Below are 16,474 nucleotides of genomic sequence, written 5' to 3' on the forward strand. Positions count from 1 at the left end.
AATTGTAAATAATGCCACCTTCCTCACCGTTTTTTGGAAATAGTAAAAAAAAAAAAAAAAAAAAAATTATATTATATAATAGGTTTATTACTTTTAAAATATAAAAAATTCTTGGTTTTGAGTTCTAATATAGTACTCTCAATAGTTATAAAAACCCATGTAAGTAAAAGCTCCTTGTGGTCCTTAATAATGATAAGAGTGCAGAGGGTTTCCTGGACCAACCAGTTTGAGAATGACAGCTGTAGTGGCCCCAAACAGGGCAGCAAAGGGGCCTCTGCAAACCTGCATTTCCAAAGTATTCCCTGAGCCAACCTCCCACTGAGAGACTGACGGCTTCTTCTGGGCACTGTTTCTGTTTCATACATAACACCCATGATCTCCCTTCATGTGTGCCCTACCTTTACTTCCATACAGTTCTGGAGGTAGGTCGAATGGCACAGGAAAGGCGGCCGCTGGCTCCTTGCTCCCTGAGAAGAATTTCTGTTTTACTTTGAAGCTGTCCAGGCCCTGAAAACACAAAGAGGGCATCTATGATTGCACCCCATTTTCTGAAAAAGATCTCAAGAAGCAATTATATCTGTATGGTACTCACACCAAAACTGAAGTTATTTCAGAGCTATTTTCAATGTTTGATAGATCAGATATATTTACAAGTCCCCTAAATTAATCTTTCCTAAAAATAAGAGGTTCAAATTTTAAAAATTAAATTATAACAAAGTTCACAGACGTTTAATAAAGGAAATAAGAGAGAAAACAATTTTGGATATCATAGCCCATTTCTCCTAACCGCTATGTACCATTTGCAAGGAGTGTGTAGAAGACACTGTATATAAATAATTTCAATATTGCCATAGTAACAGGCTGCTCACTCTGGTGTAAGAATAAAAGCTGCCTTCATGTATAATGAAAGTGTTCCAATATAATGTGATAGGAATATAAAAACAAAAACTCTTCCAGACTCACCAAAATGGAAGGTTTATTCCAAGAACTCCAGAATAGGGTATTATTTTTAGATCTTAACCAGGGTACAAGTTAAAGTTCTGTATCTCAGCTGATGTAGAGAACCACTACGGCCCTCTAGGACCTTTACATCAGTGCAGGTGCTTAATATGTGAGCCTCACTTTCCCCATGCCTCCACACACTGATCCTCCTCCTCTGATCGCCCTTGGTGGACCATCCCAGCACCCTGTCTGCAAGTCAGTCTGTCTCTCATCCCTTCTGTCCACCCATCTAAACACATACCCATCCTCCATATCCTAAATACCCACATATCAAACAGTGCTAATGTCCTTGGAGCCCAAACAAAGAACTAGAACTATAGTTCTTAGTCTTGATGATCACATAACTGAGTAGGGAAGGCTGCTTGTGGGCACACTGTAGGACACGGTAAGAGCCGGAGTTATGCTGATCTGGGCTCCAGGCCATCTGGTTCTAACACTGCTCTGGCATTTGCTGAGTTGCGAGAATGGCTGATACTTGCATTTGTTCATTCAACACATTACTTCTTGAGTGCCTCTTTGGTGTCAGGCACTGACTGCCTAAGAGTTAACAAAGATGTCATCGTCCCTGTCCTCATGGGGTACACAGTCTAGTGGGGAGACAAAGCATTTATAAAAGTGAAATAATTACATAATTGTGATGACCACTATGAAGAAAAACAGAAGTACTGGGAGAGAGAATAGTAGACCTATTTTAGATGGGGGGGGATGGTCAATAGAAGCCTCCCTAAAAAAAGTGACATTTTAAAGAGGAGTAGGGTTAGGAGAGGGGAAAGTGGAAAGAATATTCCAGGCAGAAGGTGCAGAGGTAGGAAAGAGCATGCATGTTCCAGTAGCTAAAAACAATGGTTAGTGGGACACCTGGCCACTTATTTACTAGGGCCTCAATTTCCTCATTTGTAAAATCAGAATAAAGCCATCTGGATGTCACCACCTTAAAATGTCTTTCATGTCAACACCTAGCCTTGGTGCTTAGCTGGTGTTCAAGCAATACTAGGATATTGCAAAAACAGGATAAAGGCATCTTGCCTGCTTACTCTACAGGCTTTTCCATTAGATAAATCAACGTGCAAATGCTCTGTGCACATGAAGACTTATAGAAAGGTATGGGCGATGAAGAAAGGGCCAGCACTGATGAAGATGGGGATGAGAAACAGCGAAAGGCAGTAAGTAATAACCGGCTGAATGCTATACAGAAAAGAAATGCCTTTTACCAATTTTGGGATAAGGAACGGCTTTGTAGAAAACATTACAGCTAGGCCTTGAGAAACTGGGATAATTCTGATAAATAGAGATGGCAGGAAAGAACATCAAGGGAGACCAGCATAAGCCAAGGCAGAGTTGTTAAAGCATGGAGCAGGTAACATCAGGCAGATGGGAAGTGAATGACCTACACACAGAAGGAGGCTGAGAACACTGGAGAGAACCAGATGGAGGAGGTTTGAACAGGAAGCAGTATGGGTATCTGTGGCTTGTACCTATTTAACTGGGCCCAATCCCAGGCCATAGTGACTCGGGATGGGCAGGTCGGCCACGTCAGAGGCGTCAGGGAAGAGACCATCTTTCTGCTCAGGAGTTCATTCGGTAAGATGTGAGCCTTGAGCTGCTGGGGGCTCTCACATATTTCAAAATGAACTCTGAAAATACGGCCCAAACCCATGGATTCAGCTCTGCCTGAAGCAAGGGACTCACCCTCCATGTTTGCCTTATTTCTTACTTGTGTGAGTTGGTTATCCGTCACTTACAACCCAGAGCATCACAAGACCCCAGTTATTAAAGTGTGTGGCCCTTACTTTGATATACAGTGAGGAGTTGCAGGTTTTTGAATCGAGAAGTTCCACTATAAAGGCAGACTGGCACAGATGAAAATAGATCCAACAGGGAATTGTTAGAGCCAGAAGACTGAGAGCTACTGCCACACCAATGGGAGATGGATGAGCGAATGGCAATGGGGAAACAAATATCAGCATCATAACAAAAGCTGAGATACAAACAGTGAGTTCAGAGGAGAGTGGGGTCAGTGGAAAGGGAAGGAAATGGATTTGAAAGAAACTGATGGAAAAATTAAAAATCAGGGATATGCGAGGGCAGAGGAGGAAAGGGGTAGGGAGACCAAGGGCACTTGAAGGGGGACACTATAGCCTGCCCCGTCACCCCCACTTCCTCCTACCCTGGGGAGGGCTGCTGGTGCCCCTCCTCACAGCTCACCTCCAACAAGCTCTGGATCGGAGGATAAGCTTACGCTCTTCCTTATGCATATCACTTACTTGCTGTGTGACTCGAGGTGAATGACCTAACTTTTCTGGGTCTGAGTTTCGTCATCTATTAAATGGTATGCTGACAGTAAATTATTTAGAACAATGACTCGCACATGGATGTAAATTAGTATAGTATGTACATCCAGGATGTTCTTGTGATGAAATTACTCCTATTTTACAAGGGAGGAAATAAAATGGAGGTTAAATAGTTGCCCAAGGCCGTAGAGCTATTAAGCGGTAAGGCTGGAAATCAAACCCAGCCTTTCTTCTGTTCCTTCAATTAAATGAAGAAACAGTCTCACATTCACCCACCAGGAGCCACAACAAAGGAAAAATTCCTCGAAAATTTAAGAGGTAATATTGAAGCAGACCAAATGAGGAGGAGCCAAATTCTGGAAACCGTAGTGCTTGACATTTGTGAAAAGAGGCCAGAGGTTGGGAAGTGATGTCATTTAATGACTATTAAATACTTTATGTGGAGTTTCAGATAAGAACAACTTCCCTCTTCTTTGGCTCCTAGTCCATTTCTGTTATTTTCAAACAAATCATCACAAAGGATGGAGAGTCTTTATGGCCTGGCCCAGATCTGATGCCCCAACATGCTTTGGCACGTGCTTATTCTCTGGTGTCTTACTTCACGTATAAGAAGCTTTGAGCCATCCACGTCTGACAGGAAGCAATACGCTTTCCTGAATGCCATCTCTGATCTAAATTCTAGGGTATTATATGAAAAAAAAAAAAAAAAAGTACCACTTTTCCCTTCAATCTGGATGTCAAATAATTTGAAGCTGTCGTCTAATTATCATTATTTATATATCACAGTGGTATCACTTGGCATTTTGTAAAACAGAGGAAGGCACCCTCCCAGGCAGAGATACTTAAAAAGACAGTTAAGACAATATATTTATAAAATACCAGGTGAGAGGGTGGACATCTATCACACTTGAGAAATTACTGGCTTTTCCCTTCATCAGTTCTGGGAGGAAAAGAGCTGTTATCACCATGACGGATTAAGTTTAGCGGCTTAGCTCCATCACAGAGAACAAGAAACATGTCCAAATCTCAGAGATATCGTTTATTTTTTAGTTGCATCCGATTAGCATCCTCAAGCAGTAAAGCCCTATACAAGGCATCAAGTTTTCCTGGATAAAATGGTAATGACAGTGAGCCTTCTAGAAGGAGCACACTTAATTAAAGATGGACTAATTGACAAAGAAGTGAAGTACAGGGAGGTGGCTGTGTTGTCCTTCCTATAAGGCACCATATGATCAACTGTGTTTCCAGGTGGGGGCTTAGGAAAAGCTTCATGAAGGAGAGTAAGCCCAAAAGGCCCAAGAAGGGTGGGTTTCTGATGAGCAAAGGGCTGTGTCAGTGGGGTGGAGTGCACTTCAAAAGGGAAAAAGGAACAGCATCCCATCACCATGGGTGTGAGGTCAAGATTTTGACCTCTGCCTTCCACCTTCTGTTGAACTGCTTGATCTACGAGTTGGTGTTGCTACTGCTCACTGCTCAATACCTGCCAAGTGCTAGGCACTGTTTCAACCATTTATAGGCAAGAACTCTCAAACGATGCTACAAAGTTATTAGTTACTGCACTGTCCCCACTTCACACTGAGAAAAAGGAAGCCTATGGAAGTAACAGGTCCAAAGCCTAAAAGCTTATAAGCAGGACCCCAACTCCATTGTCATTTTGGCTCCTCTAGCACTGTGTGCTCCCAGAGAGTTCCTTTGCTTGGTCCCTGGTATCTCTCCCACACGTTCTTCTACGTTCTCTTTCCACATGATTTCACTTTCTAATGGAGGTGAAGGATCACACAACTAGTAGGTGGCAGCTGTGCCCCTGGTGCCCCAGCCCAACTCCCCCACCCGCTAACAAGCACTCACAGGTGACTGGAGCCCTGGCTGTGCAGGGGACGTGGGGGGAGGGGTGGGAACAGAGGCTGGGGGGCATGCTGTTCCAGGTCACGGCGGGCCCTGCTGTGCCACACACAGGACTCTGGATATCATCTCGTGGGCCAAGACGAGATACTGCAGGTTCCAAGTCAGGGGAATGCAGACCCTGGCAGATGGGCAAAAAGAGCTCCAGAAGTGTAGCAGTAGCCAAGATGGGTAACGAGGGAGAGATGGAATCAGTTAGCCAGGAGAGGAGAAGACAATGACCTACAGCAGCAGGCAGCAAAACTCTTGCTAGGGCAGAGGACAGGATGTGGCAGCTGGATGTGGACAGGGAAGAGGAAGGAGCAGAATGCCAGACTGGGGTTGAGCGGGAGAACATGAAAGCTTAGAAGAAAATTCCACGTGAAACAGTACTGACCAGATGTAGCCCCGTGGGAAACCCTGAGTACCCTCAACAGACGGCCAGTGGTCAGAAGTGGTGTGGGGCGGGGGGGAAGGGTCAAGGCGGTGGCTCCTGTGAATTTCATTAGTTCTTCCAGCCTGAGCCAGTCATGATGAAAGCAAACACTTGTGGTATATATCAATTTTGGCAACAAAAGACAATAAAAGAGTTTAACCAGAACAGAGAAAAGAGACTTTTTGAAGATAAAGTTCTTATGGTTTTGACTGAAGCATTTTTGATTCTAACGACAGAAAAGAGAAGCTGCCATCTTAGGGGCAAACACACTAGGGCTCAGAAGGAGCCGAGGTGCCCCTCGGCCCTAAGGCAAGTGGGAAGCCTGCTTCTCCCTCTCCCACTCCCCCTGCTCGTGTTCCCTCTCTGTGTCTCTCTCTGTCAAATAAATCTTTAAAAGAAAAAATAAGTAAAAATTAAATGCACTTAAAGGGACACACCCAACAAAAATTATATACTTGATAAATTGATAATAGACCTCAAAAGAATAGTCTTTAAGGACCTGTGTAACAATAATAGCTAAGTGCTACATAGACATTAATCCCCAAAGCTCCCGGAAGTGTTCCCAAAGGGAAAGCTATTGACTGCATGGCTCTAACAACAGCAAGTTAGATTCACCTTGACATGGTATGTTTACTGATTCACTCACTTAAAAGCAGAAAAATAAAGTGAACAAATCAATGTTTGGTTACCAGAGACTTTGCTTCCAGACCAAGCCCAGAGGTTTCACACGGCAACTTTATTATGAATGAAACATGGTGGCTCCCCATCCACTATTTTCAGGCCATGGAGAATGTCCTTGCATGCAACCACTGGTTCCTGAGTGACAGGCCCTTATTATGGCTGTGGGAAAGCGCAGGAGCTGTGAGGCCTTCTAGGTGACTGCTCAGCAGTGTCTGAGACTCTTCATTCTGGGCACAAAGCTGAGCTGTTTGCAAATGCTAACCTCAAGTCAGGGCTCCAGAACACCAAGGACCAGGACGGCCTAATGGGGAAGGACAAAAGCGGCAACTCCAGTGCTCATCCCTCAGAAAGATGGGTGTTTTGGACACGGAGCTCTGCTAAGAAGTACAAAGGTGGGCCCATCTCAAGAAACCGAATTCTGGATGATGTCCAGTTAGAGAAATGATTATAGAACTGGGTATTAAGTAAGTTGATTTGGCAAACTTGTAACCGAAGAAAACATTAAAACGCGTGTCTTACTAGTACTGAAGAGGGAAACACAAGGCCTCATTTATAACAGACCACGTTCTCATTAGTAACCTTTTTGAAATTAACAGATACAGAAATTTTAAGAACATCTACTAAACACACAAGGACTGGCATTGCCAAGTATTGCCAAGAGACTAAGTGTATGCACATGTGCTTTAATTTCAACAAGGCAGGTGAGCAATTCTATATTGCAATTGCTTACGAACATATTTGAACACCTACTACACACAACATCCACTGGGCTAAATCCATGTAGTATCCACAGCCATTGTTCTCCACGTTTGCTCTCCTCACAGAAAGGACAGTGTGGACTCTAGGAACTGAAAGGAAGCAACATCAACTAGGAGATGTGCCAAGCCCTAGGAGAAAGCAGCTCACAGTCAAGGAGACAGACAAGTAAATGATAATACAAGGGGTATGTGATGAGCCCACGTTCTAGAAAGCTGTGGGATGCAGACGAGGGGCACCTGGACTGGAGACAGGGGAGGCAGGTGGGCTTAAGGGTGCTGTTCCTGAGACAGATTAAGGCTGATGAATGAGGGCACGATGGTTATTAGGTACCCACTTGACTGGGCCATCAGATACCAGATGACCAGTTAAACGTCACTCACTGTGGGGGTCTCTGAGGGTGTTTCTGGATGAGATTGGCATTCGAGTCGATGGACTGAACAGAGCAAACTGCTTCTGACCCCGCAATGTAGGTGGGCATCATCCAATCTGTTGAGAGTCTGACTAGAACAAAAGAGCCGAGGAAGGGTAAATTCGCTCTCTATTGGCTGGGACATGGGTCTTCTCCCAAACTTGGATCGGGATTGAAAGCATCAACTCTCCTGATCCTCAGAACTTCAGACTCTACAACTGGTGAAACTACACCACCAGCTCTCCTGGGTCTCTTGCTGGCAGAGGCTGGGACTTCCTAGCCCCCCAAAATCATGTGAGCCAATTCCTCACAATAAATCTCTCTGTATGTATCTATATATCCTATTGGTTCTGTTTCTCTGGAGAACACATATGGGCTTGACTCATAATAGGAACCAGTTCTGTATGGCTGAACATGAAGGCCAGGAAAGAGGGAGAAGTGGTCAGGCCGAGGAGTCAGGGCATGAAGAGAAAAGAAGGCCATGCTAAGGAGTCTGGCTTCTATCTTACAAGATTTTGAAGGTGGGTGACATGACCGGACGTGTGGTCTACAAAGACACTCTGGCAGCCGGGTGCAGGCTGCCTTGGGAAGCATGGTGGGAGGATACTATAGCAGAAGTTGATGTGCCCTGGACAGTGGCAGCAGGAATGGCCAGAAGTGACTGATTATCAAGCAGCATTAAGCAGCAAAATTTGGGTGTAAAAGAGTCGCCAGAGATGACTTTGTACACTTTGAGCTAGGACAGTGGGGTGCTAGTAATAGTAATCATTAATCAAATTTTTATAATAGTATGGCTTAAGTGATGAAGATGATTTTGGTGAGATTTATAAGGCCCTCATCCTCAGGTACCTTTTGAATAATAGAACTTAAATTATACTCATAATTGGAGAATTATCTTATAAGCTTCAAATTATTTGGAAATTGGCCCGATGACATCACTAATCCTGCTTAAAAAACTGATGGCTTTCTACTGTCCATGTGGGACAAAGTACAATTCCAGTGGGTCCTGCTTGCCAGTCTCCTTCAGAACAGGAGTCCAACCTCAGAGCCTATGGCCTACATCCCAGCCCCCTCCCAGGCACATGGAATGGCCTGCTCTTCCTCAAATAGAACATGCACTGTTCTCTCTGGCTGGAAGCCTCATGTCCCTTGATGGGGGGGTTAAGCTCATAACTCATTTTTTAAGACCCAGGTCAAATGTCATCTCCTCATAGAACCCTTCCCCAGGGCCCCCAGGCAGATTACATGCTCCTTTTCTCAGAGTCCTTATATTGTGAACCCCCTACACCACAGTTCTCATCACATACTATAATCCGTTTCCTGAACTTATCCATGAGCTTCATGAGAATGAAGACTCCATCTCGTTTTTCCTATTCCCAGGGCTACTGAACTAGAGGTGTGGGGATCTGGTGGAGCTGAAGAGATTGACTGCGAGGTCATTCCCCAGGTCGGAATGTTCAGTGACAAGTCTGGGAGACATTCTGAGGAGGGAGCTGTGGAATTGTGGTGGACGGTCTCTCCTTCACAAGCTAATGGTCTCATTCTGTGTTCGAAATTACCTCAGCAAAATGACAAATCACCTCACGGCAAGGATCTTTCGGTTGCCCTTAGCATCAAAACCGTAAATGTTAAGTCTGTGAAGACCAAGCAAAGCTCTACTGGTTTTCCAGAAGCTTTACATACCAGTAAGTGACACAGTAGCTTAAGGACAAAGTCTCCTCTGTTGCAAAATTTTCTTGACATGGTATTATGCAGACTGATAAAACACACATCAACTCACTTATGGGTGATACCCTCAGGCGTGGCTTCCTAGCTCCCAACAATCTGCCCTTCTCTGGGAAACACACCCACTATTACAGGACAGGGTCAGGGCAGTACAGAGGCGTGAAAAGCAGACATGAACTTGAGCAGTCCTTAAATGCAGAATGGCTGGCAAATGAGGGAACAAGCCACTGCAGAGGTGTCACCAGTGACAGCCACCCAGACAGGTGATAGGCTGCTGAAGGCCCCAGGGCTGGCCCAGCTCCCCTGCTCCCAAGTCTCCACCGTGCCACTGATTCCATGACATGCCTTTCAGCAGCTCTTCAAAAAACTACCCCCTTCTGCGGGCTTACACAAGCTTAAGTTAGTTTCTGTCAAGAGCAATGAAAAGGACCCGAATACCCACTTTCAGCCCTTTGGCTTTTGCTCACTCAGGCCAGTTTTCTCTCCCAGGTCTTGGCACCTGGGTCGCACCTGGACATCTCTCAACGAAAGTGCCTTTTTAAAATGACTTTCTTGTTCAACGTGACTAGTAGGCTCCTTTGAAAGGGCGAGGTCAAACACTTTAAGATTTATTTGAGGCGGGGGTGGGTGAGGAGGGGCAGAGGGAGAGGAAGAGAGAGAATTCCAAGCAGACACCCTGCCGAACGTGGAGCTCGACACAAGGCTTGATCCCACGACTCTGAGATTATGACCGGAGCCCAAACCAAGAGTCAGATGCTCAACTGACTGAACCACCCAGGCGCCCCAGGTTAAACACTTCAATGTCTTGTCCACACGCCTCATTTTGGCACCCTTCTCAAATAATTTATGGTTCAGTGAAGGACACAGACAATCCACCCAGAAAAGAGAATGTCTGACAAGATAGTGACAGTTTTGGGTCCTTACTAGTGTTATGGAGGAAGCCTGCTTTAAAGCACTGTTGTAGGATTTGTATCTTAAGAAATGCCAAAGAACTTGGATTGCTCGATAAAATGCTATCTTTTTAGTCACTGTGTTAATTACATGGTCACTGTGCTTGGAGCCTCACTCTTGAATCTATCAGCATAGCATAGGAGGGTAAGAATCCATTTTTAATATTCTTGCCTGACCGTCTTTATAAATAACTGAATCTCTTATCTAGAATGTACTGTAGTGGGGGCTCTTTCTTATTCTAATGGTATAGAAGAGTCTAATTTGGGGATTCTAAATGATTATGCCTATTTTTTTCCCCTCTATTAGCTGCCTCCAATGTACAGTCAGAAATAGAATCAGAAGTGAAAATTAGCTTAGCAGGGTCTAGAGGACCTGAAGCGCAATATACATCTTTCCTATTACCATTTTCATGACAAGGAACTGAGTCAGAAAAGTTAGAAATGTCTAGAATTTTGCAAACATGGACAACAAAAGCCAAACAAGAGGGACATGGAATTTATTCCTTAGGTTACTATTGGGAAATAATGCTGGCCTTAATTCAAAGCTACTGTCACTACAGTTATACCAAATTACTATTATTACCCTAGTGTTATGAGTTTACTATTTCTCTGTGATAAAGCTGAAAGATCACAGGAGGGATCAGTCAGAGATGGTGGCTTGAGGGCTGGAGTCCACTCAGCTGTGGAACCCTAGGGAAGTCACATCCTTGTCTATAGCAAAGGGGGAACCATCTGTCTCCAAGGAAATGGAGGGGAAAGCAATTGTAAGCAGCGTTAGGATCTGCTCTGACTCTGTAAGAAAGAAACAAAAAGTGCTAGAATTTCACGATTATTAACCTTAGGAGAAACTTATTTGACAGTTCTGTAGCAAAACCCTGAGTTGGAGAAGAAAAGGATGGATAAAGATTGATGAAGGGAGGAGAGAGAGAGAGAGGGAGAAAAGGACTTTTCACCAGACTGTGGAGGGGAGGGTTAGTGAGGAAGACCGTCAGGCTGGGGGCAGGGAGGGTGTTCTCTGGCACCTTCCAGACTATGCCTACATGTCACATGGGTCTGGACTGAGGCCTGAGGACAAGTACACAGCACTCCCTTAAATATTTGGTCTAGTCCAAGTGGCTTACAACGGAGCTGCATCATGTGTGTGTTTATCATACGTTCAACTATAGCAGGTGGCAAAAAAAAAAGATAAAAAAGCATTAACCATCTTATTGTGTGGGCAGTTCTGACTGCATTCCACTGAAATGTGTGAGGGGCAAGACAGGTGGTCTTGGGGTCTATGTGCCCCTCAGAGTGGGAACGTCTCTCTAGGCCAAGAGTGGTTTTAGTGTTTAGAAATCAGAAGGCATGTACAGCCAGTCCCTACGTGAAAAGCAGCCATACTGTCTGGTGCTCAGTTGCAGAAACTGAGAGCCTTTCTAATCTGGAAGACAAGCTGGCTGGGCTAGACACCTCAAGAGATACAGCTTCCACCGTGGTGTGTTTCTAGGGGGCTTACCAGTGAGTCTGATCGCACAGATCCTCTGTGACCTTCTGAACGAACTCCTTCTCAAGCAGATGTTGTGAGCTTCCTTGCCTCCTGACTTATGCTCATACCACTTCCAACATGATGCCCTTTCCTCTCCTCTCCACCTACCCTAAACTCTAAGCAACCTTTCCCCTCGCACTCCCAAATCTTCTAGCTTCCAGAGACCTCCTCCAAAGGAACATCTTGCTCTGGGCTCACGCATCCCTTTGGTGACCTGTCACTACCATTTTGTAATGAATCTTAACAATATTTAAATCCTGTGAAACATGTGGTTAACTTTACCCAATGCAATTATCTTCAATCTGTCATCAGGTATGCTCCCTGAGAGCAGCAATCTCATGGCACCCAGAATAGTGAGTGCTAAATATATTTGTTAGCACAGGCCAGCAGTTGAGAGCACAGGCTCTAGGTTAGAACCCTGGCCCTGCTCCCTCCTGGCCTCGGGCAGGTCATCATGATCAAAGGAAGAGAACATAAAAACCCAACTTGTTTCACGTGTGACCACTCAGGCAGTTTCAAACGTGAACTTACAAATGCTGATGGCAGGAAAAGGACCCCAAGCTCATAGGAACGGATCATCAGCTGGGTGCCGTTCTTCTCTAATGCTCCCCATGCGGCCTTGGACAGATTTGCGCTGCAGGGACAAGGATACAGAGAGGGCTGACTCAGTGAGGCATTTCAGCTCAGGTCAAACTTTCACAGCTGCAAGAGCATCGGTCAAAACCACAGATAGCTGCAATCACATTCATTCAGTTTTTGGCAGAGTTGTGCATTTTTTAGAAACGGAATACTAAATCCTGCTGTGCTATAATCCCCAGGATTTATCTAATTATTAATTTGGGGCAGCTTCACCCTTACCTGCATTTTCCCCGAGGACAGCTATTAAAATAATTATGCTTTTTAGATTTTTTTTTTCTGTCTAAAGTCCTTTCTTTCCATGACTCAGGTGTAGCCTGGAGGTCTGATTTTGTTATACGCCAAAGTAGCATTTAAGAAAAAACTATGTTAATATGATCTTAGGTAGTATCTTAAGCTTCACATTCTTCTGCCTTTGGATTTGGGCCAGGAAGAGCTAAATTCTACTTTCAATCAAAGGAAAACGGAGGAAGGCAGTAGACTGGCATCTGTATCCAGAAAGAAACGGTGTGTTCAGAAACCTGTTTTACATGGGCAGAGTCATGGGTATGCCTAAAAATCACAGGGTGCAGAAGGAAGGAGCCCTGGACCTGACCAAATGGGAGGGACCCAGATGCTATCGGGACCCATATGTGATCTGGACAGGAAACAGACCTAAGCTCTGAGGCATCAGCTCTAGAAACATGCTCTCCTGCATCAAACCAGGCCGAGAACCCTCACCCACCAGTTAATTAACATAAACCCACCATAATGTTTTTTTCCCAATGAGGCTCACCCAAATTGCCTATTTTCAGAATAGGGAATATTCTTAGCTATTCAGACCCTTACAGCCCAACTTCAAGGACAATGGAATTATTTCAAAACTCGTTCACTGGGGCATCAAATATTCTTCTGAAGAAAGTGCTGACCTGGCGTTACAGGAATCACAGAATCAAAGTGAGCAGTAACCAAGAAAGGTGAAAAGCATGATCTCTGTTCAGGGTCCTATGAGAACAGACAAGTATTATGGAAATCAGAGCTTAAAAAGTGCTAAAAACAATTAAGCTAACTTAAAGCATACAGACAGACCTGCCTGCCTTCTTTAATGGACCATACTGAGAACAACAAACTCTACTTTCTTGCTCAAGGGCCACAATCATGAACATCACTATCTGTGATGGATCACAAAGATGGAAAATGCAGGGGAAGTGGGGAAGTTCACAATAAAGTGGTACTATGACTCTAGGAAAACTGTTTTCTTTAGTAAAGGCTTTAAATGACACACTGGACCAAATGGACTTCACAGACATATTCAGAACATTCCATCCCAAAGCAATGGAATACACATTTCTCTCTAGTGCACATGGAACATTCTCCAGAATAGATCACATCCTGTCACAAATCAGGTCTCAACTGGTATCAAAAGACTGGGATCATTCCCTGCATATATTCAGACCACATTGCTTTGAAACTAGAACTCAATCACAGGAGGAAAGTCAGAAAGAACTCAAATACATGGAGGCTAAAGAGCATCCTACTAAAGAATGAATGGGTCAACCAGGAAATTAAAGAAGAATTTAAAAAATTCATGGAAACCAATGAAAATGAAAACACAACTGTTCAAAATCTTTGGGATGCAGCAGAGGAAACTATATAGTGACACAAGCGTTTCTCAAGAAACAAGAAAGGTCTCAAATACACAACCTAACCCTACACCTAAAGGAGCTGGAGAAAGAACAGCAAATAAAGCCTAAACCCAACAGAAGGAGAGAAATAATAAAGATCAGAGCAGAAATCAATGAAATAGAAACCGAAAGAACAGTAGAACAGATCAACGAAACCAGGAGCTGGTTCTTTGAAAGAATTAACAAGATTGATAAACCCCTGGACAGACTTATCAAAAAGAAAAATGATCCAAATCAACAAAATCATGAATGAGAGATCACAACCAACACCAAAGAAATACAAACAACTATAAGAACATGTATGTTCTTATATATGTTCATAATATGAGCAACTTTATGCCAGCAAATTAGATAATCTGGAAGAAATGGATGCATTCCTAGAGATGTATCGACTACCAAAACTGAACCAGGAAGAAATAGAAAACCTGAACAGACCTATAACCACTAAGGAAATTGAAGCAATCATCAAAAATCTCCCAACAAACAAAAGCCCGGGGCCAGATGGCTTCCCAGGGGAATTCTACCAAACATTTAAAGAAAAATTAATGCCTATTCTTCTGAAGCTGTTTCAAAAACAGAAACGGAAGGAAAACTTCCAAACTCATTTTATGAGGCCAGTATTACCTTGATCCCAAAACCAAAGACCCCATCAAAAGGGAGAATTACAGACCAATATCCCTGATGAACATGGATGCAAAAATTCTCACCAAAATACTAGCCAATAGGATCCAACAGTACATTAAAAGGATTATTTACCATGACCAAGTGGGATTTGTTCCTGGGCTGCAAGGTTGGTTCAACAGCCGCAAATCAATGTGATACATTAATGAAAGAAGGAACAAGAACCATATGATCCTCTCAACAGATGCAGAAAAAGCATTTGACAAAGTACAGCATTCTTTCTTGATTAAAACTCCTCACAGTGTAGGGATAGAGGGTATATACCTCAATATCATAAAAGCCATCTATGAAAAACCCACAGAGAATATCATAGTCAATGGGGAAAAACTGAGAGCTTTTCCCCTAAGGTCAGGAAGAGGGCAGGGATGTCCACTATCACCACTGCTGTTCAACAAACTACTAGAAGTCCTAGCCTCAGCAATCAGACAACAAAAAGAAATAAAAGGCATCCGAATTGGCAAAGAAGTGAAACTCTGACTTTCTGCAGATGATATGATACTTTATGTGGAAAACCCAAAAGACTCCACCCCAAAACTGCTAGAACTCATACAGGAATTCAGTAAAGTGGCAGGATATAAAATCAATGCACAGAAATCAGTTGCATTTCTATACAGCGCCAAGACAGAAGAAAGAGAAATTAGGGAGTCGATCCCATTTATAATTGCACCCAAAACCATAAGATACCTAGGACTAAATCTAACCAACGAGGCAAAGGATCTGTACTCAGAAAACTATAGAATACTCATGAAAGAAATTGAGGAAGACATAAAGAAATGGAAAAACGTTCCATATTCATGGATTGGAAGAACAAATACTGTGAAAATGTCTATGCTACCTAGAGCAATCTACACATTTAATGCAATCCCTATCAAAATACCATCAAATTTTTTCAAAGAAATGGAACAAAAAATCCTAAAATTTGTATGGAATCAGAAAAGACCCCGAATAGCCAGAGGAATGTTGAAAAAGAAAAGCAAAGCTGGTGGCATCACAATTCCGGACTTCAAGCTCTACTACAAAGCTGTAATCATCAAGGAAGTATGGTATTGGCACAAAAACAGACACATAGATCAATGGAACAGAATAGAGAGCCCAGAAATGGACCGTCAACTTATGGTCAACTAACCTTCAACAAAGCAGGAAAGAATGTCCAATGGAAAAAAGACAGTCTCTTCAACAAATGGTGTTGGGAAAATTGGGACAGCCTCATGCAGAAGAATGAAACTGGACCATTTCCTTACACCACACACAAAAATAGACTCAAAATGGATGAAAGACCTAAATCTGAGACAGGAATCCATCAAAATCCTTGAGGAGAACACAGGCTGCAACTTCTTCCTAAAACACTGCCAAAGGCAAGGGAAGCAAGGGCAAAAATGAACTATTGGGACTTCATCAAGATAAAAAGCTTTTTTTTTTTTTAAATGAGGTTGTGTTTGTTTTTTTTTTTAAAGATTTTATTTATTTACTCATGAGAGACAGAGAGAGAGAGAGAAGCAGAGGGAGAAGCAGGCTCTCAAAGAGCAGGGAGCCCGATGCGGGACTCGATCCCAGGACTCTGGGATCATGACCTGAGCCGAAGGCAGATGCTTACCCATCTGAGCCACCCAGGCGCCCAAGATAAAAAGCTTTTGCACAGCAAAGGAAACAGTCAACAAAACCAAAAAACAACTGACAGAATGGGAGAAGATATTTGCAAATGACATATCAGATAAAGGGCTAGTATCCAAAATCTACAAAGAACTTATCCAACTCAACACCCAAAGAACAAATCATCCAATCAAGAAATGGGCAGAAGACATGAACGGACATTTCTGCAAAGAAGACACCTAAT

The 16,474-nt window shown here is 43.4% G+C and overlaps 1 protein-coding gene across 5 annotated transcripts in view; it reads right to left on the reverse strand.

Moving 5' to 3' along the window:
- Nucleotides 1–16,474, reverse strand: part of TDP1 (tyrosyl-DNA phosphodiesterase 1) — a 92,427-nt gene that overhangs the window by 15,321 nt on the left and 60,632 nt on the right. For all 5 annotated transcript variants that reach the window (XR_003515756.1, XM_027570772.1, XM_027570775.1 and 2 more), the window contains 2 exons: nt 12,191–12,293; nt 399–507 (listed from right to left, as the gene is read on the reverse strand). Coding sequence is in view for 4 of the 5 variants with exons in the window: in XM_027570772.1 (XP_027426573.1) it covers nt 399–507; nt 12,191–12,293 (212 nt within the window). In the remaining variant the exon portion in view is untranslated. The remainder of the gene's footprint in view (nt 1–398; nt 508–12,190; nt 12,294–16,474) is intronic.

The sequence above is a fragment of the Zalophus californianus genome, chromosome 6, assembly GCF_009762305.2.
Source record: "Zalophus californianus isolate mZalCal1 chromosome 6, mZalCal1.pri.v2, whole genome shotgun sequence".
Lineage (NCBI taxonomy): Eukaryota > Metazoa > Chordata > Mammalia > Carnivora > Otariidae > Zalophus > Zalophus californianus.